The 27,945-nt window shown below is 40.0% G+C and overlaps 1 protein-coding gene across 2 annotated transcripts in view; it reads right to left on the reverse strand.

The window, feature by feature from the left end:
• The window catches only part of FHIT (fragile histidine triad diadenosine triphosphatase), a 422,862-nt gene that overhangs the window by 21,634 nt on the left and 373,283 nt on the right, over positions 1-27,945 (reverse strand). For both annotated transcript variants that reach the window (XM_061354268.1, XM_061354267.1), the window contains exon 5: positions 559-662. In XM_061354268.1, coding sequence (XP_061210252.1) covers positions 561-662 — 102 coding nt within the window. In that variant the 3' untranslated portion in view covers positions 559-560. The remainder of the gene's footprint in view (positions 1-558; positions 663-27,945) is intronic.

Below are 27,945 nucleotides of genomic sequence, written 5' to 3' on the forward strand. Positions count from 1 at the left end.
CCTTTTTCTTTTAGGGCTAGTGCAAAATTTAGAACAACAGGCAGTTTTCCAGCAGGCTTAATTTTGAAAATTGAACTGATCAGGTGATTTAAGATTTGAGAGATAAAAGTTAGCATTTACCTATCCACTCTATAGTTTGAATTCTGCTGGGATTTTCTACATAGAGGTGTATATATATATATATATATATCTGAGCATACACAGAAACACAAGGTTTTAGCTCTTCATAGAGGTACCAAGGCTATTTTCTGTTCTAAAGACAGAGGGAGGATATGTTAGGTTAGACATTTCTCCTAAGTAACTGCTGATGGTTCTGATTTGCAGGTATGTTAAGTTTTTGTTGTCTGGAAACTAAAGTCTCTAGGAAGGTCCTGATTTGCCCAAGGAGGAGCATGTTATTTTAGCCACTGCTGCAGTGCTGTGTCCTTTTGGCAGCAACGCAAACCTAGGAGCTTTCACTTCTTTTGCTTCATATTCCCCCTCTGTTCCCAAGAAGCCTATGGAGGCTTAAACAGGTTTTCATGTGTTGCAGGAATAAATCAATGTGTAAATCATTACCTCTAATTTTCCTGAAAATACTTCTTCAGAATTGCTGCTTCAGCTGCCATTTCTTCTTCTGTCCTCCACTTGTCAGGGGACTCCTCTTTGTCATGTCGCTGCAGCTTTTATTGAGGGAGAAAAAAAGGAAAAAAAAAAGCATCTGTTATTTTTTTCCCCCAGTTTGATTGTAAAATTCAGCTCATCCCTGTGTGCAACCCATCTAACTATTCCATGTGTCTGTGGTATTGAAGGACCTGGTGATAAAGAGATAAGGGTGAAGGTTACGAGTTTAGAGTGGTGACAGTAGTTAACCGATCCTGACGGATTAATGATGATAACTCAAGGTGCCAGGATAAATGGTAGGCAGTGACAGAATTCACCTTTGACTTGATGGTCAAATACCTTGTGAGTCTTTGATGCAAAGCTGGTAGATAATGTAATAGGAAAACAAACACATTTGGGTATTCTGAAGTGCCCATTACATCAGTGGAGTGAGCGGTGCAGGAGCTGCCTGGATACCTTGTCAGTAATCTATTTTAAATCTTCTCTCTAGCCTTTCCTCTGCCCATGGGGCCACCTTTCCCATCAAAGACCTGTTGTGATAACAAGGCCCTGTTGCAGCTGTTTCCCAGTGGCAGCTCATATCAGTAGTTTTCAGAAGAGATACATTCCCTCCCTGCATGAAAGTTACTCGTCCTTCCTTACCCTTGCTGAAAGTGCGACGTATCCCCAGTCTAGAAAGAAAACCTATTATTTTAAGCATAATGATGATGTAATGCAGGAAAAGATACAAAGTATGTGAAACATTTAATTTTCGCATCTAGCTTGCATAATATGCTCACAAAAGTAAGTTCTATCCCATATACAGTAAACATTAAGTAATCTTATCCCAGACATGATTATTTCAAATACATCCTTTGCCCCTCCAGAAGAAGGGACAAGCTGATGGGTTTGCTGATCTACAGAAGAAGGGATTTCTATTTTACGGCAAATATAACATGCCAGCACTTAGAGTGACTATTTGTACATGTGTTCATCCAAAGACTGCCTTACACTCATCAGGGGAATTTACAACAGACAGCAGAAGCATTTGCATTAATGGCTTACGTATTGAGATTTCCAGTGTATCTCTAGGAACAGAGCACAGATCATATTAACAGCATCAGTGCTTCTGGGGAACATTATAATATCGACTTTCTGTTAATGTCACAAAGTTGGAAACTAATGAATTTATACCTGGACAAATTTTAGCATGGAAGATAAAGCAGTGAAAAAACAAAGATGAAACAATACTGAACCTGCCAAGCAAACTGCATCACTGTCTATGGCATGTTTAGCAATAAACTAGGATTGTTAGCATACATCCAACTCACAAATACTTTTATTTGTGTTGCATTTCTCCTACTCTGAATTTTGCTGCCAGCTACAGTCCTATGTAGTTTTACATTCTGCAGCACAGATTTCTCCCTGCTCAGCAGATGAACCACATTAGAAAGCTATTTCCTTTCATGCCAATACTATACAGTAGCTGTAGGCAAATCAGAGTATTACTGTTCAACTAGTAGAGGACTAATCTTCACTGTAACATTAGCTCTAGGTGTGTTATAAATCCACCTTGTAATAATGCTACAGAATTAGAGAAAAAGATTCAAAAGCCAGAAACTGGTACAGTGCGTACACTGCCAACACACCCTTTGTGTCCATGTGCACAGCGTCACGCACTCTATACACCTATACAGTGTATAAGTACCATGGCTGAGCTGGTAATGAGAGGGAGTTATAGGAAAGAACATACAGCATCCTGTACTTTCCATGGACTGTGAGCACTTACACTTCACAAGAGGATGCACCAGTCCAAGCCAAGTGGTGGCAAATAAATTGTCTGTCTGAGGTGTGAGCTGTTTCTCTAAAAAAAGCACTGTCTTGCTCGATCGACCTAGCATCAGCAGGAGATACAGCAGGCAACAGCTAGAAGGCAAGGGAAAGCAGGCCCTGTTCCTCAAAGTCACCTTATTTAACCTGCAAGAAGTGCTTTTAGTGACTTGATTTGGCTGCTGTTCTCCCTTGCTATCCTGTTTCCATGCAACCCAAGTGACAGCTGACTCAACGATACGACTAGTAAAGTGCAGGTTCGACTTCTAGTTTTATTTTCATTTTCCCTGGTCAAAGAAACTGAACAGTAATAAGAAGGCATAGCCTGAAAAGACTGGTTTTGTTGTCCAAATTAAAACAATGTGAAGTCACAGACCATGGTGACTTCTCAAAGCTGGCAAAGGAGAGGGTTTCTCTTGCTACATAACTGTTAACCTTTAAAAACAGTAAATCTTTGACTTAAGGTTAACACAGACATACGGAGAGCAGCAATGAATTCTGAAACTTGCCTAGAACTGCAACATACTCCAGTAGCCCTGACTCCTAGTAAACAGCCTGCAGTACCAACACAACAACACCAGCCAGGCACAAAGTGCTTAATGCAGCCTTACCATTCTCTGCTGTTCACAAACCTCTCATACTGATGTATCCACATTTCCTGGTATTTGGACAGCAATTCCTCCTGCAGGGCATGGCAGAGGGGCTGAGAGGGGGGTCTGCCTACACAGAGCCCTGCATCACTGCAGGCTGGAGCAAATACTAGTGTATGAAACCTTTTCTGTAGAGCTCTGAAATAATTATCATTTTAAAACTGATGGTACTTGGCTTGTTTTCAGAAGAGACAAGATATTCTGCTACAGAACTCAGCCCCAAATTCTCTGGGGTCAAACCCACTCCTATATTACAGGAGTGTCTCGGGAGCACAAGCATTAACAGAAAGGTAAGAAGCCAGATAAGCATAGTTCAGATAGCTCCAACAGAAGAGGATGAGAGAGCATAAACATTTCTTTGAGACAATTCCTATTAATCTAACTTTTTATTTTAATATTCTGAACAAGCACCAAGACACACATTAGTCACTTCTCTAATCGCAGCTGCCCAGCAAATTACACAATGTATCTGCTCCACATTCTTCAAGTACTAAGACTCTTGTTTATAACTTACTACATCTTCTTGCCTTGCAGTACAAATAAATGCACTATTTCTACAATATGCCCTTCTTCAAGCAGATCATTACTGATGTCTGACTTCTTGGGCTTCCTGATAAATTATCCTCTTCATTCACCTCAAGCAGAAAATGCTCTTCCACCAATAATCCATGACTGTCAGTCTTGATTACTTGTAAACAGCGGAGCTCCTGGAATATTTCTGCTTGTGAAAAGTGTTCATTTTCTCACTCCTGTCTCCCAGTGTGAGATGCTGGCAGACCTGACAGCTGTGCTTTATGTTATTGTATTAAAGTTGTTAGTGCTGCAGAATGGTCTACATTTTTATCACTGCAATTCTTCAGGGAAACACAACGTTGTATAACACAGTTGCATTGGGAAACCTCTCCTTTTTGCCCCTTTGCAGAGGAGCCCAAAATTCTCTATGCAACAGATTACAGGAGACCTGGGTCTATGACTGCCTGTTGTTTGAAATAATATCTATATTATGGTTTGCTCTATTTATGCAATAATACTGGCAGAAAAACAACCTGGTTTAATATAGAGCACCAGCCAAAAGTATGGGGAAAAAAGCTTTTATGATATTTAGTACTATTCTCACTCCCCATGAATATTTACTGTTGATAGTTAAGAGTTTATAACCTCCAATGCATTTAACTGAAAGAAGAAAATATAGTGATGGAGAGTAATTACGCCAGACTGCACCAACACAACAAAACTCAGCTGCTTCAGCAATTATAAAATATAGTGTTATGAAACCCAGCAGTTAACAAAAAACCCATGAATTTCTACTACCAGTTTGGATCAGGTATTAGGCATTACCCAGCTGCTGGTCTCCATTATTATCAATACATCTTAGGATACCCAGGCCTCTTTTCCACGCTTAATTCCCACACTTGAGTGAAATCTACAGAGTTAACATTTCAGCATCAGATTAACATGTGAACCATGAGGACACTGCAAGTCTCATCTCCTCTCTCCAGTAGCAACCCTTTTCCAGACACTGGAGACGAAAGTGAGTTCAGGCTGCTACACCTACCTCTTCCTCCCCTTTTGCCCTCCTCACCCTGATCTTGTTGTCCTTGCTCTTTCCTCCCATCCCGAGATGTATTTCCTTTCAATTCTCTTTATATTTAGCTTATATCCTCATAGTAAGACTTCATTTCTACCACTCCCCATACCATAATTGTGACGTTACTGCTATTATCAGTATCTCCTGCTGTGCTCTATCCTCCCTTCACCCTCTGTTGTCTTTCTGAAAGGAGTGTGAGCTTTTTGGTGGGCAGCCCCCTCTGCCAAGTCCACGCTTCCTGTCTCCATCTCATTTGCCTTCAGCTGTGGCTTGAGTCTTGACTTAATCAGCAATGTAAAATGAAAGGAAAATGGATGAAGCAAACGTTTTCACAAAGAAATTTCTCAGGGATGCTGCATTCACGTAGGCCTAAATTCAGTTTTACCTACCTAGGACTTAGGGGTAATCATTGCAGGAGCTCCCAGTCCTGGCAATCCCCAAGAAAAGGCAAAAACACAGGCAGAGAACAACTGTGGCATGTTCCCTCCTGACCACCTAAGAGATCACCTGCAAGGTATTGTGAGATATGGTGCAAGAGATCTGTTTCTAAGCTCCTTTTACCGTTTTCCCCACTCCACAGCCTGAGCAGCTCAGTCAGTTCAGTGCTTCCTACATCTCTGGGCCTATCTCTATATTTAACTACAGCTGTAAGACCGCTGTAATTTAATTGTTCTAATTTACAGTGAACACTGCAGAAAAAAACACAACATCCTGTAATTTTCTCATCTGCTGACTTTGCTTAAGACTCTATATCATGCCGATATCTACATTTGCATGGATCAGAAATCACTTATTTTGGTGTGGTTTTTACTTGCTGTATTAAATTTGAGTTATTTAAGGAGATGAAGAAGCAGCCCAAGTTGCCTGCATTCTATGAGACACCATCTTTTAACTACCTATTGGAAAACCCTTCCCCAGTCATTTCACTACCTCTGCATGAAATGAGCTGCTACCTCCCAGCTGCTGCTATTACTTCAAAGCATATATCCCATTGGAAACCTCAGTTTATCAAAGCTTCAGAGAATAGTGGGGTTATTTTTACTCTTATCAACTCTTTGTCATAGTGACTGCAAATATTTTTTTCAGGTTTATTGTTGTGCTTTGGGGAAAGACTTGAACCTTACACTTCACAGATATATGAATAACTGCACCCTTTGTACCAAAACACCTAGGTGAGGAGAATTTTATGGAAACACGCACAAAGGTTAAACAAACCCCTTAAACATGCGTGTTTAAGTGCTTTGCTAAAATAAATTGTACAAATGCTAGTTTCTAACAATTGTGCATACAAAAATAAGAAGAAAAAATAATACGTACAAAAGGCACCCTAACAAACTTGCTTTTGAAAGTACAAAGGATAAGTAAAGCCTGCAAGCAGAACGACAGTTGTATAGGGAACACATTTGCCATTAGGGGAAATATGTAGATCGCACTCGGAAGAGCTCAAATCTTGACAGCCTTCCAGTTTGGCTCCAACCGAGATAAAATTCTTGGAAAGTGAGCACATTACAACAGAGATACTTAAAGGAATATCCACTGGGGCAAGAAGTCCTGCCAAAGACTTGGAGAACTGCTACTTACAACCTGGTACAAATCCAGGCAAGAATCCATAAAGGTGCTCGGATACATTTTCATTATGTCCCTTATCCTCCTAGTTAGCAGATAATGTTAACACCTCACCTGGAAAGAAAAGGCAGATGATTGTGGGGAGCTTCCTAACAACATTGCCTGGAGAGAGCAAGAGAAATGTGTTGCACAGAGACCTGGGTAAGAAATGGTAGTGTCGTCAATGTGGTCATGTTGGAGGAAACATTCTCCTGTGTTCACAGCCAGTCATGCAACAGTACTCATTTGGAAAAAGGCTGGTTTTAATAAAGAAAAAGCACTTTAATCAAGGAGAGAGTCACTGATTCAAAAAATTCATGCAGGTGCATGTGTTACTTGACTGAAAGCCTTTTCCCAAAAGTGTCAGAGCTGCAGAGCAACGTGCATGTCCCACTCTAAGAGCAGAGATAACCTTGAGGTGCCTATATCAGGCTAATGTATTCTGGCTCCCAACTCAGGGAGTTTCAAAGTCAAAACTTCCCCTGCTAATCATCTTAACTTTAGACAAATATTTGCCATAACCTGAGCACACTCCATAAGATTCACAACGTGCCAAGAAGATGCTTGTGTTAAGGTGGTTCATTTGGTTTATTTGCTTTCTTCATATTCTTCTGCCAGCACAAAGTGTACCAGCTGCAGCTCCTATGGCATCTGTACAGAGCCTGTTCAGTGGGCAGGGGGATGTGAACAGTCCCCCCCATCTCCTGGGGGAAACTTCACCCTTCTCACCACATCTCTCAGAGCTGCATGAAGAGCCCTCAAGAGTGAAAGCAGAAACAGATTTCTTCTCTGGGAATTGACTTATTCCGATTAAATAAATCCACATTGAGTGACAGAGCACTGGAACAGATTGCCCCGGGGGTTGTGGAGTCTCCCACATTGGAGATATTCAAGGCCCACCTGGACAAGTTCCTGTGTGATGTACTCTAGGTTACCCTGCTCTTGCAGGGGGGTTGGATCAGATGATCTCTCGAGGTCCCTTCCAACCCTTGGGATTCTGTGATTCTGTGATCCCCATCAATGCTTTCTGAAATTTAGAGAAAAAACACTCAATGTGTCCTGGAGTAACTCATACTCTGAGTCACGCTCTCCACTGACTGTAGGAGGATTTTAAGGAGCCTTCAGATGTCTGAAATGACACATACCACATGCTTGAAGGAAACCACTCAAAACCTGGTTTTATGTGGGCTTCTCAGGGGACCCCTCACCCACCAACAGGCCTTCCTAGGATGTTCCTGTCTACTTTTACACAGCACTTGGGATCACAACACTCCTGGATGAAGCTACAACCCCCCCCCGGATGACCTTTTACACAGGCATCCCTCAAACACTTCTGTAGCTTTCAGCCTTGCACACGCAAGGCTACTTTGCCTCCAAGATTGCCTCCCAGGGATTTAAGCAGCCAATACTCTCAAGTAAGTAGGTACTAAAATAGGCTGAAGAATAAATTGCTCTCATTTAACATTCACTCCAAAAAATACAGCTGCATTTATTATGCAGCATATTGTTTTATACACTGTTTTGTTATAATAAGTCATGTTTAAAATGTCATGACATTTAAATCAATAGGAGTAAGAGGGAAATGCTGAAAAAGACCAAGATGATCAAAAAGGATTTGAAAAATCCTAGCGAAACATCATGGGCCAAACACCCTTATTATAGTAAAAATAAAGTCACAAGACAGCTTAAAATTAATAGATAAGAAACCCATTGTAGAGAAACCCACTCTGCTCTCCAGGTCCCTGTGTCACTGTATTGTTACCAGGTCCAGTGGCCAAAGAGTGGGCACCGCCACCAGCAGTTGGGTCTGGATGTAGCCAAGGGTCTGGGTACCTGCAGCAAACCCCTCTTGCAGGTTTAGCCTATCTGTGTACTGCCCTTTGCCACTGAGCCACTGCAATACTCTGGAAAACTGAATACATCCTTGGAACTTGGTAATGTCATGTCTCAGTGAGGAGCTCTATTTCAATGGCTGTGCATTGCAATTCATTATATGAATGAACTTTACATATAAAAGCCTACTTTAATGTGGCTCCATAGCCTTTGAGGAGACACGAGGACTATCCACCACAGATGCTCTACATGCACAATGGCAGATTTTCACCAGAAAGACTTTTAATGTTGAAAAGAAAATAGCTTGGATCAGAGAAGCTACTCTATTCCTGCAGAGTCAGTGCTCATCTCTTATATCGGATCTGAACCTATATGCCAGCAACCTTCATTACTGCCTCCATGCTTCCTCACCCCTCCACACAAAGGGAAACTGCAACAACAAAACAGATGGCAATGCAGTGAAACATTAAACCCAATCCCAATACCTGAGCCATACCATGAATATTTCACTGAGGCACAGGGTAGAAAAGATAACAAAATGACCTTTCCTACCACCTTAAGGGATATCTAACCTTGTAATTGCCATAGGCACACTGAAGATGCACGAGAGGGAGACCAAGACTATTTAAAAGAAGTTGTGTAGGTTTTTAAAAATTAGTATCTCAATGTTCCCATTATAACCTGCCAATATGAATGACATTTACTCTTGCTCTGAGAAATGAAAGGAACTCTAAAAGACAGACTGCATTAAGAGTATACTGATATTCTACTGACCTAGCGGCATAAGAACCTGTCAAGTTTTGTCAAGGTCAAATACCCCAGAGTCTGCAAATTCATCTCTTAAAGTAGCAGCAAAGGGAAAATAATATCTTCTATGTCTAGAATATTTACAAAACCCAGCAGGGGCTCCTACTTCTTAACGTTATGATGGCAATGGATGATGCAAGACCCAGATAGGGGAGCAGAATTGGAGATTTCAGACAGTAAATCACCCTCTTCCAGTTTTTCCTGTCAGTTAATATTGCTGTGAAACTTCCTGTGTAAGTTTGCTTAAGATATATCACATGGGATTTTGCCAAATTAATTTTTTTCCTATTATACACAACTCACAAAAAAATATGTTACCCATAGTGGAGCATGGTCCAAGACTGTTTGGAACAGATGGACACAGGAGGTGTGAGCTATACAAAAGGTCCCTGCATTGTCTTCCCAGGGAAGGGAAGAGGGAAAACGAGGAACAGTTTGGTACTGTTCAAGCAGGGTCCTTCAACCCTCAGATAAATCTCAACTCATACATTAAATCAGTTGAGGACCAAGCCACAGACAAGGGGCCCAGTACAGGAGCCTTTACTTACCTGGTGAAACTCAGACTAGGATGAATGGCTTTTTTGGGGGTGGAGGGGCACAGGCTGCATTCACTTTAAAGAGGAAGAATCTACTTGTTCCTCTTCCAAGCTGCAGTGTTGGCCTTCTATTAAAAACCTTTTTCTGGGGAATAAGACCACAGTTGCACCCACATAACACCCACACTGAAGAACTGGGATAGCATGATAGCTGAGGAATATGACATTCTGCAATTAATACCAGCAAAGGGACTGAATTTGGGGAGGAATAATTTTAGCTGGCTACATGTTGTAGTTAGTTAAGGCTGAGAGCTTCTGCTAGTAGGAAACTATTTTTGATGAAAATACACTTTTCTGCCTAGGAAAAAACAGTTGTCATCACCCATGCTGCAACCTCCCAGACATCCCTGTGGCTCTATACAGGAATTGTGAATGCACAGTATTTGCATAACAATTATTTAATATGTAGACTTCAGGATCATTGCTTTGAACAGAATCAATATTTAAGCCTTTGAGCACACATTTTTAAATCATTCATCTTGAAAAGGCACAGGAACTTGTTTCGTTTGCAATACTTTTGCAAGTTCTGGTCCTGCAATGATACCTTGGCAGCAGATCACCACCTTCTCCTACCATAAGTCAGAAGACCTGGTTCAGAGCTGCAGGAAATCCCACATGAACACGGGGGAATGGAGAGTAGGAAAGGAAGGAAGACAAGAGAAGCAACCCAAACATTACCATGTCTCTGAAAATTGGGAATTTGGTTTGCTTTCATTTCAATTAGTGTGTTCAGCCTTAGGAAATGATGAGATCAATGGCAATGAAAGCAATTTCCAGCAGATAAGAATAAAACACATGGCTCAGCTCAGCTGTACGTTACTCCAGAAGCTCAGCCAAATACTTGGGGATTAAATGCTGTAAGAATGGATCTAGCATGGGCTTGCTTCATCTCAATTTGCCAGACTAGGAATTTGCACGTTTCCCACTCATTGTTCAGAAAGGAGTTGATTGGGGAATAGGTTGTACAGTCACACACTTTGTGGAGGACTTGCAAAATCACTTTATTCATCTAGGCACAATTTGAAGTCAGAGCAAGGTACCTTGCAAGCAGAACTTACTCCACAGAAGATCGACTGCTATATTTCTCTCTCTTTTCTGTCTTGTTTTTTCTTAACTAGCCTTCAAGCAAAGTTCACAAAAAAAAATACTATGTTCTCAGTCTGTTTCTCCAGAGTCCTCCTGTGCACATATTGAGGTGTACAAAGGTGCAAAAGCTCTTCTCATTCGTTCTAACCTGTGAGCATTATTACATTACATTTAATTGCGGGAGACACTGTCTTCACAGCTTTTTTTCTCATATAACACCTTGTGAATTGCTTCTAAGAAAAGCCATTTACACAACTTCCATACATATATAAACTAGTACTCTAATGTCATTCTTGTTTGCACGTACCCTTATATTCATGTCAGCTAATCCGAAAACAAAAAGCAAGTGGCCCTTCATATATTTCAGTTAGCAGCATGGATTTTCATAAAACAAAAGTTTGACTGATACTATGCAAAATGTGTTCCACTGGAAAACTGGCATCATGCCCATCATCGTCCACAAAGTTCAGTATCTTTGTCAGTGCTCATCTACTTGACTTCTTAATTGTCTCTGCTCACTGGCTGCATCAAATGGAGTTTTCCTTTTGCTATTGCTCACTGTGTATTACATCTTTTAATCGGTAAATATAATTACTTACCACAATCTGCTATACCAGATTTTCTAAGCATTAGTCTAATTAGCTTAAGCTTGATAATTGTGTTTCAGATATCATAACAGTATGCACAGAACTTGCAGATCATGCTGTTGGCTTAGCTGTTTCTGATAACAGTTTTCTCCTATTCTTACTTTTCACTTTTTCCTTCTGCTTTTTCTCTTTTCTTACAGGGTGGGAGCACAAGACTGCTGTTCTGTTTAAATGACTGGAAGGTTCTCTAAATGCAAAAGCTGGCTGCTTCTAATAACAAGTCATCAAGTAAATCAACACCAGTGAGAACAAATCTAAAATGCAAAGATTTCTTCTTTTTATAGGAATAAAATATAAATATATCACTGAAGAAAGAAACTTGAGCTTCCAATAGTGGAAACTATAGAGTGTTCAAGAGCAAACACATACAGCACTTACTGGCAAACTATGAAAGTACTCAGACTTTCCACAGGTCTCCAGCCTGAGCTACCCTAACTATATGGCTGTTGGCAACAGCGTATCAACAGGGAGCCAACAAATAAAGTGACAACATGCATGGGACCTAGCACACACACTTTTCCAGCACAGAAAGATCATCCTTCACGAAGTGATGCAGGCCACCTGAGCAAATGAAATATGCAAGCCTGAGACCCCAAGTAAATAGATGCAGAGGGCACTTGTCTCACAGTAATAAGTAAAGAAAGCAAACAAACAAAAATCCAACAAAAACCAAAACCTGCATCAGGCTACGGATTCATATTTGGCTTTCTGATGCAAAACAAGATTTCACTTTTGTCAAACACATTTTAGTATTGTGCTTTTACAGTGGAGAATGTATCCTGCATTGCTTGGTTGGTCTTTCTCCTGAGTTGAGGGCAGGGATATTATGTCCCACAACATCAAACAGCCTCTGCCTAGAGATGGGATAGAGCCAGGAAGACCAGGCCTCCTCTCCTGGCTCCCAAGGACCATGGATTTTATCCTGCTGATCCTATCCAACAAGCCACACTGACGTTCCAATGGCATCCACATCACAGTTTGGGTATCTGGGGTGCAAACGCATTGATGCTGCGTCCATACCTAGAGCAAACTTGTTTGAAATTTGAATGCAGTGTACATGAGAGCTGTCAAGCACACTCAGAGAACAAAAGACTTTGTATTTGCTCTGCAGTTATTACTGAGGATTTAATCAGCTATGAAACACTGAAAGACTGCTAAACTGCTCCTATCTTTAAACACAGATTTTATAAATACAGAGACAGGGACAGGCAGTTCCTCTTCCCCAAGCTCCCCTCATTCAAGCCCTTACTTTCAGGTGACTGCAGGGCTGTCACCCTTGACAGAAAATATTACCAGCAGTCAAGAAAGTAATCATGGTGGTCAGTACATAAATAAGCATAACATAAATCTGAATATTAGTAATTAGCATTTGATTCAATCAGACTAAAAGCGTCAGACGACTGTAGCAGCAATCCCTTATAGGAACCTATTTAACATTCCAATTATCTTTAATGAATTAACCTCAAAGTATGGCTGAGGTGCAACATCCTCTTTGCTCATCTACAGTCCACTTGCAACTAATTTCAGTTCACAAGCCTACCTCAATTAACATTTTTTTGTATTTCACACATGAGTAACTGCAATGCTGCAATACGCACTCCTTTCCCAAATTTAATAGCTGGGATACTTTCATTTTTTTTTTTTTATTCTATAAATGAAGGAAAATAATTTCCTGCTACTATCTAAAACCAATTAAAGTTCTTTTTATATTGGCTTTGCATCTCTTCAATATATGTATGAAGCAAAAAGGTCCTACACATTTTTCACATAGTAATTACTTGTAATTGATTTGCTATGCAGCACTCCAAAGGGGTTTACAATTAGCACATTTTAAAGTTTGGTTTACATCTTCCATCACTGAAGTTTTTAAATAATGTTTTTTGGTTGAATATTTTACATTAGGAAAGAAAACTCAAACAATATAACTAAAATATCTGAATTCAAAAGAAATAAACAGGAAAAGCGCAAATTCACTGACAGGCCTAGAAGGAGAACACACTGCTTTATTGGTTACAATTACACAAATAGTTATTGTAAAATAAAGAATGCTTTCCTATAATACACCTTGTGCATTGTGTAGCATGGGCACAGTAACAGGTATCTTCCTGCATGATCTCAAATTGTTATGAAACGCCTCTTAAGATAGGAAGCTATTGACCAATCTCAACCTATCTGCATAACAGTGCAACTGCTGGACCTCGTGACTCTTTCTGCTTTCCTTGGTTTTCTTTATGAACTACACAAAAAGACAGTGTCATTTAATATTATTCCTGTTTTAACAGGGAAACATAGAATCACAGAATAGTTAGGGTTGGAAAGGACCTTAACATCATCAAGTTCCAACACCCCTGCCATGGGCAGGGACATGCTCTTGCTTCGCACCATGGTTGCAGTAAAAGGAGCAGTAGCCTTGAACTGATTATAAACTTGATGTTATTTTCCTTTTTGCCGCATGTTTGCAGTATTATTTTAGCATTGAGAAAAATGAACACACATGTAGACAGCAGCATCCACACAGCAATATGGCATAGCTGTGAATCATCTTACAAGCATCCAATTTCATTTTATCACCAAATACCACACAGTACAAATTCTTATGTTCTATTCCTTACTGATTTCAGCCTCAGTTTAGAGCTAATTACTTTATGCTGCACACAGCACGTACAACTCAGTGTGGAGGAGAGCACTGAACAGACGGGTGAGGATACAGTATGAGCCCTTCTCATATCAGGACTGTTGGATTTTAGTTCTCCATCTGAAGCACCCACACTCAGCCACAGGGCTTTCCTGTCGTTTCTTCTCTGAGCTACTAATGTTATAATGAAATTACATACAAAGGGACATAGACATGCTGTAATCTGCCCATATAGCTACACAGAGTTTATTTTGTATATTTATTTTAATAAAAAACAGGGGTATGAATGGTCTATTTGGTTAGAGAAGTAAATCCGTGCCCTAAAAGATGATGCTCTCATTAGGTGAAGATGCAAGCCCAAATCTTATCTAAACTGCTGGTTATTTCACTGGCAGAAAAGCCAGCATACTACAGAGCATAAATCTTTCACTATTGCCACTCTAACTGAAAGCACTCCATAGCAAATTCTGAAAGCTTAAAGTATTAAAGAGGAGAATGTATACTAGTAAGATTTTTTTAATCACACTCTCTTGGGTTCAGCAGTAGCAGTCATTTTTCTCCTCCTTAGTAGCTGGTGTAGTGCTGTGTTTTTGACTTTCAGCCTTGGAACAGAGCTGATAACACCGATGGTTTTAGTTGCTGCTTAGCAATGTTTAGTCTGACCAACGAGTCTCATGCTCTGCCAGGGAGAAGGGGAAGCGGGGAGGAAGCAGGGACAGGACACCTGACCCAAACTGACCAAAGAGGTATTCCATACCACAGCACGTCATGCCCAGGATGTAAACTGGGGGCAGTTACCCGGAAGAGCTCAGGTCAGGCTGGTTATTGGTCGGCAGGTGGTGAGCGGTTGTATTCTCTTCTCTTGTTATTTCCCTTATCGTTGTTATTATTGGTGGCAGCAGCACTGGTTTGTGTTATACCTTAGTTACTGGACTGCTCTTATCTCAACCCGTGGGAGCTACATTCTTTTGATTCTCCTCCCCATCCTTCTGGGAGCTGGTGGCGAGGAATGGGAGGGAGCAAGAGAGAGACTGCATGGCTGGGTTTAAACCATGACACACACAATTTCTCTTTAGCATTTTACCTACACTGAAACAATACTGAATATTGTAGTATTTTACCCTTACCTAAATTTTTGTAAGTCCTTGGGTTATTATAGTGTACTACGCTTTGGAAGGCTAAATAGGTTTACTTTAGATGACAGTGCTAAGCATCTAGAGACATTTAAAGAAACAGACTTGAGAGTATTAGGAAAGCTATAAATACTGTGTTAGAGATTATTTCTGTGACACAGATCAAGTCAATAGTTTCCATTCTTTCATCTCATCTCTGGGGTTTTGACCATCAGTAAAAATTTGGATAGATCTGTTACTGCAAAAAAATTTTGCCAAGTTCACAGCTAGAAAGCCCCTTGAAACTTAACACTGTGAAGCATCTCATTCATTCTTTCTAAAAGGGACAGGGAAAGGCTGAGAATAAGCTAGAGAAAGCAAAACAGTTTGTACCATCTTGCTGCACTAAGCACATTACCATGTGAAGACAGATCTTGTGTTGATTTTGGCCCCAGCAGGAAATAGGTGCTATCTACAACTCATCTAATAAGACCCTAGAAGGGAAGGACATTTTCTATAGATAACAATTTCATCAGTAAATCGGAAGCTGATTCATTTTCCTATTCAGCAGTAGATTTAATACTCTTAATACTGAGCTTAAGATCTGTTCGAACTCACTTAAATGCTAAGATGGAATTGCAGTGAATAGCAGTAGGCACATACATAATTAAAGAAACCTTCTGAACCTAGCAAGCATAGCTGGCTGTGTGTAACTCATTGTCCACATTTGAGGGTAAGGACTCCTGGTTTAATTAAAGTGATTGAGTGAAGATGTCTGAATGCTCACATATTATGCCAATGAGCACAGTATAGAACAAGAGGTTAACTCATTGTGTAAGTCAGAAAGTTGCATGCAGAGCTTGATACAAACTAGGGAAAAAGTAATGAGAAATTAGCTGAAAGTCTTCATGAAAATGTTATCTGCTAGTTCAAAATTAAACATTCTGACAAATTTTAGGAAAACAACACTTCATAGCATCTCTTCTCTGGCATCTTCAGAAGCTTCTGAAGTTATCACACTTTTCCACTATCACATTTTGATTATGGCTAATGACTTATTATTTTTAGTATTCTTGTGCCTCAACATAGAAAATATGCCTGGTGTGCAAGGTGTGAAGGAGATCCAACAAGGGAGGACCACGTCTTGCAGAGTTGACTCATAAGTATCATTCTTATTCACTAGCATGTCCCTTGACCCACTGTGACAATTGGGGTCTGCAGGTCTCCCATAATTATGAGCTCGGCCCAGGAAAACGTGAGGTTTCACACATTAGTCTGGAAACCTACAATGATCACTGTTGACAAAAGCAGCACAGAAAGGGAGGAGCCTGTACGCATCCAAGCAAGACAGCTTTATATGTAACTCAGAATTGTAATTAGCACAGAATAAGTTTGGAGTCAACAATAACTGGCACATCCACAGTTATACTGAATTTGTGAAAAATTAATGTGATTAATAACTACTGCAATATTTCCCAACTCACTTTGGATCTTTCTCTTATTTTCAACTTAATCTTATGTCCAACCAGATGCTCTGCAGTACTCAGCAGGACTGAAGGAGATAGCAAATCCAACAAAAGTGAGAGGACAACCATGAGAGCCTAGGACTTCCCATGCAGGAAGCATTAGTTGAGAAAAGCCAATTCACGATTAAGTCATGGTGTCCACAGCAGTGTTAGTCTTCTAACAGACCATTTCCAAAGCATATTCAAATTAACCCACAGATGTTTAACATTGATGTAAAAAATGACACATGCAGCTAATTTGATATATTTGTATCTAAGAAGAGATGTAGTGCTTCCATTTCTACCTGCTAAGGTAAAGCTGCCATGCAAACTGAGAACAAAAACTGCTCTTTCTGCACACCTGCAAAGGAAGTGCCCAATATCCATAGGGCTTTCCTTTAAAGAACACATTTTTACTACGGATTGAACGGAAAAAAAAACCTACATATTTGCATATTTCCCCCAGCAACCACGTGTGCATTAGATCGGCCCTTGGCGGCATTGGCAAAGAGTGAAATCATAAAGGGAGATGCAGATAAATCAAACCAACCCCATCCTGCCAGGCAGCTGCTGCTGTTCACATCTGTGCTGCGGGTAACGGTAGCACTAGAGCACATCTTGCTGCTGGTTATTCTGCATTATCTGGGATACACCCTGGAGTCAGCGCAGTAACTCTTGATTTGCAGATCTGTAATGGGTCTTTGATCTAATGTCTCAACAGGTGCAGGCAGCAAGTTAGGCCCCAGCAGCAGCAGAATTTGACCCAGACAGGGTCTGCCACAGTCAGTGGAAAAACACCCACTGGTTTCACTGGAAGCTCATTCAGTGTTTCAGTGTCAGCAGGGGAAAAAAGGCTCAAAAGGTCACACAGAAAACATGAAAGGGAAAATGTTCCAAGGCACAAGGAGCTGCTTCTATTTATTTTTTTTTTTGTCCAGGCTATCAGTTTGATTTTCAGCAGAGCAATGAATATTGCCATGCAGATTCCCCTAACTAACTAGGCAGGTGCACGATTAGATTTAAAGGAAATCATGGGTTTGTCTGCAGACAATTCAATATTTCATTGCATCAGGCCCTGTTCACTCATACCATTTTTTATTGATCAGAATACCTCAGGCTATTAAGTTTATTAATTAAATGATAACTTTTTTCCTGGTGAGTATACAAGGAGATAATGTCTTACAAATAAACTCAGAGCTTGCAGGCTGAGTCATGTGGTGATTCAGAAGTCATTTATCTTCTTCTCTCCCCCTCAGCAAAAAGTAATCATTGCCACAATGCTCTGCAAGTCTAATGTGGCTGTGAAATGTGCAACATAAAGGGATATTTTCATTTCCAGCACAATCATACCGATTTTTATATACATACCATATATATATATACACCATATCCTGATTTGTAATTGCAATGCTAACAAGAGGATACGGATAGCTGCTAATCCATTTAAGCACAAACTGCCCCCTTCTGAAGTAGGGAGTGGTCTGACATCAGCTGAAGCCATCCTTTGTAGAGGCTGAATTTAGATTCAAAAGCCTTTATTCTTCAAAGACACGCAAGTTTGCATATGCCAGAATTTTCAGTGCTATTCTGAGCCAGGCCTGGGGTTGACAGGTGATACTTTAAAGCTGACAGTAGCTCTTTGAAGAGCGTTTCTCCTGTGGGTGCCAACTGACACCAGGTAGAAGGGCCAAGTAACAGCAGAAACTCAAGTGTCTAGGCAGACAGAAATGAAAAGGGTGTAGGTCCACCCTGGAAAGGAGAGGAAGGTTGCCAGGAACAGACAAGGACATGTCCAAATACAGCAGTGGGTTTAGTTCAACATGGATACTAAACAAAGCCTCTAGACTGCAAAGACACTGCATGAAGCTCCCACTGAGAAGTAGTTTTAATACATGGTTGCATAGCTGTTGCTTTAAGTGTCTATGATGCTGAATGCACAGAGAAGCTGAACCGAGTCCAGATTCCTTTATTGTCATCCTGCTTCAAAGTACTTTGATTTACAAAGACCACCATCAGAATTTAGCATGCAGGCTAACAGGTAAAAGCTTGGGCAATCTGAAAAACATTAGAAGAAGGGAAAATAGCATGAACTGAGAGAAGCATAAATAATTAATCTGAAACTGGACTTACAGTCTGCAGCAAGACAAACCAACAGCAGTTGACACCATTTATATGTAATTCTGCATTAACTTCATCAGCCCACAGGGGTTTTGGACCACAGAACAGTAGGAGAGCTGGAGGAGTGACATGGACTCCCTCCTGTGCTGAAGTCCACAAAGATGTACTTGCTGTTCTCAGTGGAAGTAGGTGAGAATGCAAATAATGACCTCAATTTTTGCACTGTTTATTCTAAAAATTGCAGCTTTTTGTTTCTTTAGGAATATGTTACAATATTCTTAGAAAGAGAGATGAGTTACATAGCACAGAAAGGGATGCAGCAGTGTATGGGAAAAGAATAATGACCTCTTGTGTAAAAAAACCCAGACTCTAGTCTGGATCTCTTTCCCAGCTTTTTCCTCTGACATGGTTTTGTCCAAGTCAAGAGAGACTAAAAGGCCTTCAAGGTTTAGCGCATATCTTTCTCATTGTTAGTTTACCTGTACTTTTAATACAAAATACCAAATACCACTTTTAATACAAAATACCAAATATCAGCTTCTTCAGCATTTACTAACCTCTTAAAAAATAAAAAAATCACAGCATTATTTCCCACTGATGGTACTCATGGATTTAGGCAGGTTGAACTAGTTTGGGCTAAGATAGCCTGATTTGCACCATTCCATTCAAAACTAACACAACAAGAGCCATGTTCTATGTCTGCAGTGTTGCTCTGCAGGTTTAGAACTGGGAGAGGGGCTTAACAGAAAGAGGTAATGGTAGCAAATCAGTGTTCACAGGAACATATTTTAAAAGCAACAGCAGAGGAATATAGAGTAAGGTCTCTAATTTTCATTCCCTTTTTCTGCAAGCAAGCAGCTGCCACAGTACCAGCAAACAGGTTAAGGGACATCTGCAGTTCCTTGGAGGGACTGTGGATGTTGCTCCAATAACACTTTTGACAATAAGCTCAAGAGACCTTACTGACATCTTCCACCTAGAAAGCAAGGCATGGTGGCATCAGCATGCACATGTGACTATACACAAGTCCTTTGGCCTTAAGCACAGAAGACATAATTGCCCGCAAACCCACACTCATCATACTTCAGCCAGCAGTGTCCACATCAGGCAGCTCTATGCACTCTAAACCAGGCTGCTTCCATCAAAACAGCTCAGAGGTATTTCTGCAATATCCTATCCTGCTCTCCAGAGCAGTTTACTTACTGCTCCAAGTCAACATCTGACACAGATTAAAAGAACCATAGTGTTTAAAGAAATCATGACCACAAATGTCCTGTGACAGCTACACTAAGAAACAGCAAGGCTGCACCAAGCGCTAGTTTGTCAACCTTCGCTATTTATACAATTCACAGCCAATTTAATTAAAAATATAACAGATTTGAAAGCTGCTAAAATGCCTGCAATGACTATCAGTCATTGGATAATGGTAGGAAAGAGCCATTAGAAATGAACTGTAAGCAAACTTTTTCAAGATTGAATAAACAGGGCCATTACAGTGCCAGCCATTAATGTCATGGCTTAAAAAAAAATTAGTTGTCCATCTAGACCTAAAAATAAGTATTTTTATCTCACACACACTCACAATCAAAATACATTCATAAAAGGTACAGTAAATTTCATGGTTACAAGATGCACATTTAACTTTCTGAACACTAAAACAGCCTCTTGACAACTCACTTCATCATTTAGTTGATTTAATACAAAGCCTTTTTCCTCCCCTTCTCTGCTTATTGCTAAGATGAATACTCTGTATTCATTAGTAACCAAATACAACAGCAAATGTAATATTATTGTGCAGATGAAATTTTTTTTTACTACCATTTAAATTACTTCCTTTAAATAGTTCTCTAGTTATTTTAGTTCAGCTCCTGAAGGAAGATCTGATGCCAAATTAAATAAGGTTAAAACATAGAATCAATGGATACTGGTTATATCAAGTCATGTTTAGCCATACCCAGAAGGCATTTGGGATTTCCACTGTGGGACAGTAGTGCTGGGAGAGAATACTACTGCTGCTCTTGAGCAGAAACCACACTCAACCGCTTTTTGTCACTTAAAACAGCGATTGCCTCAACTTTGGGGCATGGATTGGTCCCAGAAAGTGTGCAGGGCCCTGCAGGTCTCCCTGCTAGCAGAAGGTACCCACTAGATCAAAGTGAAGCATTCAAAAATCATGTAATCCTGCAGGTGCTGTAAGGCCTCCGAGCCTTCAGAGGTTTGAGAAGGTGGAGAATTTCAGTGCCAGGAGCATCCAGCTGGGAGGTCAGAACAGTATTTACAGTTGACTGATCAAGATTCGGAAAATCTAATTTTGAATTTGATTCTGCCTTGAACAAAACCAAAGGTATTTGTTTTATGAGGTACATTTTTCAAATCTGTCTTCTAACTTGAGGACTTCAGATTGCCTGCAAAGAAGGGAAGCAAACAGCTCTGGTTCAGAGTAGCTAAGATGTTGTGCCCACACCAAACTACCAGCACACAAACACACAACTGCAGACGGAAAAGAAAGCCTGTGAGCCAGGACAGCCAGATGCAAAACTACCCTGGTGAGAGCTAAAACACTTCAAGATTGTCAAAAACATGAACCAACGGAAGAAAACAGAAAACAGTGGCTTCCTTTGATCACACAGTTCCAAGAACAGAAATTTTTAACAACACTGTTATCACATACAGATTGTATATACACACACACACATATTTCTGTGAAAAGAATTAATGAATCTTGTGCTGGATTGTTAACCAACCTTGTGTGTGAAGAGGTCAATAAACCTATTCACAAAGCTCCTGAGCTCTGGTTTTTGTGTAAGATTTTGAATGAGATGTGTAAGATTTTATACATCTTATCACAGAATATTTTTTCTATTTAAAACTAGCCCAAATTATTTGCTGTATTGAAGTGTTGCGAAGTCAGAATATTTATGTATATAGCAGCAGATGCTGCTGTATCTCTGTACAACATAATGCAGCTTTATATCATACATTGCCTTTCATTTTGACTGTATTCCCAAACTGAACAGAATTAAATACAAGGAAGCAGTGGAAGGCAGGCAGTACACAGTACAAATTATAGAAAACAGTGGTGTGAAGACACTGTATAATGAATAAATTAAGGCATTGAGCCATAAGGCCAATAAAAGAGCGAGGGGGAAAAAAAAACAACCCAAAAACCTGAAGCATATGCAGAGGAGAAAAAGTTGAAGAGATGGAGAACTGATGAGGCAGAAAGATACATAGAGGCTGCTCCAGATGGTAGAAACAACAGCAATGGTTCCTATACTAGAGTGGCAGGACTATGTACAAAGCAGCACTGCATGGCTGCAGAGTCTGCAAAAAGGCAGCAAGCACAAGAAGGGGCTGCATGCATTGCTGAGGTGAGTCACTGATGTGGAAAAAGGGAGTGACCCTAAAAGGCTGGACAGAACCTTGGGTGACATGGTCTAGTGCAAGATGTCCCTGCCCATGGCAGGGGGTTGGAACTAGATGATCTTAAAGTCCTTTCCAACCATAACTATTCTATGATTCTATGACTGAAGAACTTGCCCTGAGCAGTGTCATACTGCTTAAAATACACATGAAGGTACACAAAACTATGACTGTAAAAGGGTCCTCTAGCTCTGGTGCTTAGGATTCTCTATTGCCCTGCCATAGCAATATGCAGACACAAGGGTTGGAAGGAACATATTACCAGGTAGCCTGATAACCACTGATTAACCAGTGGACAGACAGACATCTACATAAGTCCATGCAATGAGTACACGTGCACACATAATGACTTACCTACATCACAAACACTGCATCAAAAGCATTTTCCAAAACATATGGTTAAACTGACATCTCCAGAGCACAATCTAGATACATTCTACTGCATATATTAGACTCTCCTTATGTGCGCCACATCTTTTACGTGCTGTATATAGAAGTAGAACCTTAAAAATACCCTGCTACCTGAACAGTTCTTAGCACAGACTAAAGTGCTGCACTAGCATCACCATATTATTTATTTTGACAAGTCAAGCATGACTCTGCTATACTACGCTGTTTGTAAAGCATCAATAAACAAACAAACATTAAACAGTCTCAAATATAGTTCTTGGGCCTGAAGCTATGATAGATGAATGGCAAACTGGCATAGATGTGTTGGCCAGGATTTACTCAGCTCTGAACTAAGTGGCAAAAGTGACGATAGTGCTACTTGAAATCACCAAGAATACATATTTGTATTTTCACTCTGAAGTGTGAGAACACTGCTGAAAATAAACATCCCTCAGTTGACCTCCACTAAGAAGCCTGCACCACCTTCAGGTTTTCAGACTAGCAAGATCTGGTGCTCACACATAGCTTCCACAGTGGCATTTTCAAGCCGAGAATAACAGCAATGACACATTTAGACCTTGCTCATCTCCTTTCTATATCCAGCTTTATTTCCTTGCCCATCATCTGTAGTCTCTGTCAGCCTAACTCCCAAGAAGATCCTGGTATATCAAACCAGGATTTAGCTACAATGCTTGAACATGTAGTCATGTACACCTCAGAAGACCTAAACATATAAATGTTGTGCTTACTATTCATCAGACAGATCCAATAAAGCTGTAAATGAAAAGAAATTAAAGCAACTATGTGCCTAGGAATAAAGCTAAGTTAAATAGCAAGTGTTTATAAGATCAAAACCTAAACCACCAGCTCCAACAACATGGAATCAGTCACTCTGGCACATGTAGTCATTCAGTGGCCAGAAATGAGCTTGATTCTGATGCAGAATCTCAGCAAATAACCTACAGGTAATATAAAAGCCCTCAACAGGCTCAAGTTGCTTACTAAATTACTGGTGGGACTGTGTATGGTGGCTGAACATCCACCTCTGGCATCAACTATGGAAGGCAGTAAATGCAAGCTCTTCAGTGCATTCAAACAAAACAGTATGCAAAGCATTAGTAGCAATACAGATTCTCTTTCCTGGCTACCTCCTAGATTTTGAATCCAGCCATTTCATTTTAACAACTGACACTTTAGGCATCTTGGTGTTACCACCTCTGAGTAGCCAACTCAGATAAACAAGTAAGTAACTCTTAAACATTTTAGGTCAGATGTTATTTTATGCTCGGTTTTGAGGATGGCAGGTCATTATAAGGAGCTTGCATTACACAAATACTGTATTAATTGCTACTGGGTTATACTCATATCAACATGACAGTTCAGGACATGAAATACAGTATGAATGGGTGCACTAAAAACCAACAGATCAAACATAATCTGTCTTCAGGCTGAAGGCAGGATAGTGCTGGCTTTTATGAAATAGCTCTCAGAAAAGAATTAGATTATTCATCTATAGCCTAACCTGGCATTTAAATAAACTTCAGTTAACTATTAAAATTCAGGTATCATTTATTTGCTTTGATTTTACTTTTCAAATAAAATTAGTGGACCACTAGACTGACTGTTCAATTGTACTGTGCTGTAAAAAGCATACAAATGTCATGCATGTACAATGCATGTGTAATATAGAGATCAACCCATGACCAAAATAACTTCATGTTTTCATCATGAATTTATAACACTGTCAGTCACAATCCTTTGCTTGGACCATCATGCTGAGATGCTAGGTGAGACCCCCCAGACTGAGCAAGAGCAGTCAGAGCAGTCTAGATCTGAACACGTTGAAAGGGATTAAGGCTTACTGAGAGTTACGGGCAAGAACACAGCATTGTTCCTTCTGACACTCAGAGTAAACTCCATCCAAAACTATAGAAAAAAACCCAACAGTGTTTATCAAATCAGAAGCAAGATACAAACAATCATGGCTAGGTGCAATTATGATTTTGAAAAAAAGAAATCACCAGCCACAAATAATGCACTGTAGGTAACCAGCTGCTTTTATTCAATCTGATAGTGCAGAAAGAGCCCTGGCAAAAGAATGAACACATCCCATCTTGAGATTTATTTGTATGGACCCAACTGGTGGATGAGATCATGTAAGAACTGATTTTTCTGCCTTACTTGAAAAAAAGGTTACGTAGAGACTACATTATATACCTACAATTCACCCAGTGCACATCTGGGGGGGGGGGGGGGGAGGTAAAAGCTGTCATCATTAAGGAATTGCTTAATACTGGGTCTTGCTTCAAAGTATATCACATACTTTTAAGACACTGGGACTAACATTAATTCATTTACTAACTAGGTTAATAAAAATTGCTGTAGCCATGAGCTCTATTAAAAGTCCATAATGTTACTTTAATGGAGGAAAACTAATAGAATTATTTTGGCAGTTCTCCATAAAATTAATATTGTAGAATTTTAGTGGCTGTCTTAAATAAAAAAAAAAACCCACAACAAGTATTCAAATTATTAACAGACCTAACAGTACAATTAAAACAAAATAATTACTCTCTCTAAGAGGAAGTATTTACATTCCAAGCATCTTAAGGGACTTTATTCTTCAAAGAATTTGGAAACAATGCTCATTATTCAGCATTGCTAAGTGGGAATTGGCTATCTGGCATCCACACAGAGAAGATCTGCCAATTTGCAACTACTGTAGCACTCACTCGGAGCCTCTCTGTCTAAACCACTTTGCATGGCAGACATCCAGAACCTTGACCTGAAATACAAACCACATCCTTGTCAAGAGCCTTCCTGGTTGGAAAGCACCAAACTCACCCAGCAACCAAGGCAAAAAGGCAGACAACTGTAAGACAAGTATTGTATCAGATACTGGCTCATACCATGTTTCTCTGGGCACCACTCAGAAATATACAAGTCCCTTGGTTTTATTACACAAATTATGCAAAGCCCTTGTTTTTTTCCCAGGTTATCCTGTATTATTTCTGTGGCTAACTGCTAAATGATGGTCTATGCACATATGCAGCTGAATGAAACCTTCCATTTCTTGGCATTTCCATTACTTGGTTGTAGGGTTAAAACCAGGCAATGCAGACAAGCTCATTGTGAGCCTCAGAAGGTTGTCATGGTTTAAGATGCAGACAGCATTCAAAGTGCTGGAAATGGCACATCCTGGAAAAATCAAACATAGCCCTGGAGGCAAAGCAAACTCCTCTGGCTCTCAGGATAGCAAGGGATGGTGCAGAAGTGCTGTGCACTTTGCACAGCTGGAAGAAACCCAGACTCAGAGGGCAACTTCATCTGGTCACCATCCTTAATTACTGTTGGTGGACAGAAAGCAAATTATGATACAGCTGCTTTGGCCAAAAGCAGCCATGGAGTCTATGCCTGGAATCAAAAGCCACCGAAGCACAGATGAATTTTGCTTTGACCTCACACAGGCATTTCTCAGGGGGTTTATGGAGAAAAGGAAAGCCCTGACCTGACAGAAGGGTACTGAAGCTAATTTACCTTCCTGTCAAACTCTGTAGGCTTCCAGTTCTTCTTCTAAACGACCTAGATGATTAATTTCTGATGATACTGTTGTATTTTTAACATCCAATTACTATACATGGGCAATAGAAATTAATGATTTTTGAGTTGTATTGCCCTATGAACATTATCACCAGTCTCAGGTTAGAAGAGTACATTTTCCTTACATATCAAGGTTGATTATAAAAGGTGTTACCAGCACTGGCTCTGTACACCAGGCTGGAATGCACATGCATACATTAAAGTGATCAAAAATTAATGTCACACCCACACTTCCTTACCCCTATCACACAAGGATGAAGGAAAGGCTATCAATAGTGATAACCAAATTTTGCTTCTTGTTATTGAAATTGAGTTGGAATAGGTATTGGCAGAGATGTATCATCACATCATAGTTGCAGCCAACACTGGAAGATTCCCTCACCCCTGCAATGTCTTGCCAAGGAGTTTAAGCCCTTCCACAGAAGCACTGAAAACTATTTCAACCATTACTTTACCAGACACATTAAAGAGCCAGATCCAAAGGCCATAAGAAGCTCCAGGAAACTTTTCATAGTCTATAATGAGGCTTGTATCAGGCTCCAGGTCCCAGGCAGCCATCCCTAGTTTTGGTATTCATGTTTGCTAAAATTACAAAAATGTCCTTTCATTCCAGAGAATCTTATCAGAAAATTGATCTCTCTCTATATATAAAAGTCTTCAGCCAAGTAAAGTCCTTTCAGAAGTTTTATGGTTTCCTATCGTTTTTTTCAAAACCCTCTGGAAACTGAAAAATATGCTGATACTGCTCTATGTTAAAAAGAATGGTTAAATAAAAAAAAATATAGCTCTCAAGTGTTTGCAAATGTTCAGCCTTCCCCCGTTTCTTTGGCAAAAATAGCAAAGGTTAATAGTGAAAACGTAAAAAAATAAATCAAAATAACAATTATTTACAGAAGTACCTATCTGAACATTATCTCACTCAGTTTCTTATTTATAAGATCTACAACTCGGCTCCCGCTAGGTATTTAAATTAAATTATCTAATGCAAATATTATATATGAACAGCCCAGCAAGACCCTGTATTGTAACAGCATACCTTATTCCATGTAAAAGCAGATTGTTAGTTCTGGGACTGTAAATGTGCCAGACAATTTTATTGCTTTGCAGGTAGCAGAACACCCAATGTTCTTGCTCCCAAATGGTGATCGAGTGATAGCTTTTAATATTGTCTAATGATCACAAACATGTGGAGTCTTGTGTTAAGATCTGGCTTATGGGTAAAGTTGTGCACAGAAACTACTCACAAAACAAATAACCCCCACCCTCCAAAAGCCAGTGTTAACAAGACATGCTTTTTATTACTGAGGAAAAAGTAGCAGGGCACGCTGCAAATATTTCAAGGCATGCTTTATGTAGCATAACTAACTGAACAGATCACTTAGCTCAAAAGAGTTTATAGAAGTCACAAGCTCTAAAAGGGGAAATCACTTTGTCAGGATCACTGGAAGAAGCAAACAACCACAAAACTACATCCATAATTCTACGCATGTCAAGACAAGGAGAGCTTTGCCTAAGGGCAGCCTTAGCCAGTAAAATGTGATGTCCAGGTAAGCTCAGGAAGGTAAAAACAAAGGTAAGCTGAAGGTAAAAATACAAACACCATGCTGGTTATTCCATCCTTACAGCTTGTTTTTCAGCAACGAGCATCACATAACAAATAAAGCCTCAAGGACAATTTCCTTACTTGGTCAGAGCTACATTTTACTTACAGATCTTCTACAAAGCTGTATCAAATGGGCTCTGCTGTGGGCTTTCCAGCCTTTTCACATTTATTCCAGTATCCCAAAGTTGTACCATCATACATTTTTCCTATAAACCATGTTTCTTTGTTCTACCCATATATTTTTCTGTGGCATTAGACCTTTTCCTAGATGCTCAGATCTTTACAGATGTGCATTCACAGCCCAGAGCCCTGTTACTGGTTTGACTTCCACAGGA

The sequence above is a fragment of the Neopsephotus bourkii genome, unplaced genomic scaffold (assembly GCF_033783945.1).
Source record: "Neopsephotus bourkii isolate Nb327-2 ecotype Australia unplaced genomic scaffold, CSIRO-AGI_Nbou_v1 NB_719, whole genome shotgun sequence".
NCBI classification, from domain to species: domain Eukaryota; kingdom Metazoa; phylum Chordata; class Aves; order Psittaciformes; family Psittacidae; genus Neopsephotus; species Neopsephotus bourkii.